Source organism: Nomascus leucogenys, chromosome 16 (genome assembly GCF_006542625.1).
Source record: "Nomascus leucogenys isolate Asia chromosome 16, Asia_NLE_v1, whole genome shotgun sequence".
Classification (NCBI taxonomy): domain Eukaryota; kingdom Metazoa; phylum Chordata; class Mammalia; order Primates; family Hylobatidae; genus Nomascus; species Nomascus leucogenys.
Window position 1 is genome coordinate 32,865,531 of NC_044396.1, and position 3,159 is coordinate 32,868,689.

At 38.3% G+C, this 3,159-nt stretch overlaps 1 protein-coding gene across 1 annotated transcript; it reads right to left on the reverse strand.

Moving 5' to 3' along the window:
* Positions 1-2,566: 2,566 nt before the first annotated feature.
* LOC100602422 (40S ribosomal protein S28) lies at positions 2,567-2,950 on the reverse strand. The gene has a single exon (XM_012496142.1). It carries the CDS (start codon positions 2,922-2,924, stop codon positions 2,715-2,717), a length of 210 nt encoding a protein of 69 aa, XP_012351596.1. The 5' UTR covers positions 2,925-2,950; the 3' UTR covers positions 2,567-2,714.
* Positions 2,951-3,159: the final 209 nt, after the last annotated feature.

The following is a 3,159-nucleotide window of genomic DNA, read 5'->3' on the forward strand; positions in this document are numbered from 1 at the left end:
ATTGCCTTCCATGTTGAAGTTTACTCTCAAGATACAGCCTAAACTTCTTACAAGGTATAGAAGGCTCTTCAAGACCTAGAAAAGCCTTAGAAAATGCTTTTCCTGGCTTAACACTCTTTTTTTTTTTTTTTAATTTTTGTTTTGAGATGGAGTCTCCCTCTGTCGCCCAGGCTGGAGTGCAGTGGCGCGATCTCCGCTCGGATCTGCAAGCTCCACCTCCTGGGTTCACGCCATTCTCCTGCCTCAGCCTCCAGAGCTGCTGAGACTACAGGCGCCCACCACCACCACCCCTGGCTAATTTTTTGTATTTTTAGTGGAGACGGGGTTTCACCTCTGGCTTAACACTCTTTAATCCTACAATCAATCTATCTACATAGGACGATTCTATATGTGCTAAATTCCTGCCTCTGTACATTAGCTCACACTGTTTCCTCAATCTGGAATCCTCCTCTCCTGAATACTACCAGTCCTTCATGAAGAACTGACCTCAGATGACAGGTCTTTCAGAAAGCTATCCCTGAAAATACCAAAGAGAGTAATTTTTCCTTTACATTCTCATATCACTCTGTGACATTCAACATATAATAAGTCACTCACCAAGCATGTGTAAAATGTTGCCCATATTTTTACAGCATGTAATAAAACAAAGTATGGAAACACATGATTAGAAAATAGGATGATGGCTTCATTTTTTATGTCCTTTTGTAATGCCCTACCTACACCTTTTTTGTGAGATTATCATAATACTTAGTCATTGCTTATTTTCTGGTGCTCTTCTTCATTAAGTTATCAGCACCTTTACTCAGGGTTTTCTATCTCTGGTTCTTACATGTCTGGCCCATAGTGAAGGCTCTTTAATTCTTGGTAAATGTCTGTCATTCCCACCAAGCTGTGAGGTCACAAAATGTCTCTGCCTTCTTCATGTCTCTATCCCCAGATCTCACATAGTGTTCAGAATATGAGAGATGCATAAAACATTTTTGTTCAATGAATGAATAAATCATAGCGTTTGTCAAATATTATCTGTATTATAGATATCATTGCATTCAGTTTCTTCTACTAGGTGGAAAGCTACTGATATTCAGGGATTGTGACTCATCCTTCTTTACATTTTCTGCCCCAAATACCATGTTACAGACTTTTAATGTAGAAGTGATCAAATGAAGAGAGGTGGTTGACCATATGAAGTAAATAAATGTCCAAATGGTTACAGTATAAAGTCTTCAATAGAAAGAATTAAACTCAGGTAACATATTTTCCGATTTCAGGAAACTAATTGTCTTGAGAAGAGAAAAAAAATCTTAAACTATACCACTTAGTCCTACACAAAACATTTATTGGGTAACCAAAATGACCTTCTGAAATGAAAGGACTTACAATGCTTATTAATAGAGTTTCACAATCATATTAAATGGAATTGGCAAGAAAAGAAAAATAGAGAAGTATCACACAATTCATGCTGTAATGAAAATCACATTTTTCGTTCTTTAATTACTTGATGTTGTTTATTACTTAAGAGCTCCAATTTCTGGTAAAACTGCAAAGAAGAGATGAGTCTTCTTTGCATTTTAGTGGTTTTTTTCTCTCTATTGTCCCAAATATTTTTCTAATGAGACATCCCAAGCACATATCACCTCAAACTTTTTCAGACTACAAAATACAACCACCTGTGGTTGTATCTGCACAGCACAGAAAGAACAAAACAACCAGCCAAAAAATCAGTAATTCAAGGAAAAACAAATTTCTCACTTACTACAAAATAGAGATAACAATCAATTGTTAATGTATTGTTTTTCTCATGACTTTTTTTTACAATGTGAGAAACCAATTTTATTGCCTCCTTCATTTTAAAAAGGAAGTTCCTCAGAATGGAAGACCAAACAACTTATGTTCTCACTCAAAAGTGGGAGATAAGGTATGAAAATGCAAGGGCATAAAAATGATATAATGAACTTTGGGGACTTGTGGGGAAAGGGTGGGAAGGGGGCGAGGGATAAAAGGCGACAAATTGGGTTCAGTGTATACTGCCCAGGTGATGGGTGCACCAAAATCCCACCAGTCACCACTAAAGAACTTACCATGTAACCAAATACCACCTGTTCCCCAAAATCCTATGGTAACAAAAAATTAAAAACTAATACAAATAAAATTTCATGTTAGAAAAAAGCAAGCTCCAAACGTGTACTTAGCTGTGCTACAGAATATTGTCCATATTTGTGCAGCATCTAATAAGTTAAAGAAGAAAAACCAATGACCATAAATCACTGCAATAAGTACACATTCTGTTGGTCCCTCTTCAGTTCTTTAATATCCGTGTATAGCTCATGTATACTAGTGTTATAATTGTGCTTATAAACACTTATTTTCAGATATATATTTTCCATTAAATGATTAGTTCTTTAAGACTGAAACTGTCTTCTCTATCTGTATCCTAAGTGCCTAGTCTGTGGTAATAACTGTCAGCTGCTTAATAAGTTAAGTAATGAAATAATGGTTTGTTGTACAAGATATACAAATGTAATATATTTGGATCATGAATACTGTTCTTGTTTAGCAACTTAAACCATTTTTTTTTTAACTTGAAACACAAACGCTTTATTTAAAGGAGCATCTCAATTCCGTGTGGCGGGCAGAAAACAAAAGGAGCACATTGTGACCATTCCCATCGGCCAAGTGGTCGAACCCAACATCCAAGACCCAGCGAGCAGCCAAGCTCAGCGCAAGCTCCGGGCTTCTCGCTCTGACTCCAAAAGGGTGAGCACGTCGCCCTCACGCACCGGGCCTTTTACATTGCGGATGATGGATCGGCTCGTGTCGTCCATGAATTCCACGCGCACCTGCGTGCACTGTCCCTGAGAGCCGGTCCTGCCCAGGACCTTGGTGACCCTGGCCAGCTTGATAGGCTGCACACGGCTGGTGTCCATGATGGCGGCGCGGCGGCGTTCTGGCGGAGAGCAACTTAAACCATTTTAATTCTACTAAATCTAAACACTCCCAGGCCACATATTAATTTACCAGTGTTAAAATGCTATCTCATTCTGTTATAAGATTGCATAAACATAAGGCAAAGAAGTGTAAACATATGAGGACTACTCACATAAAGACAGTACGCAACCCAAAGTATGTCCTGTCTTGTAAGCAGTGATCAGCCTTTTTGAA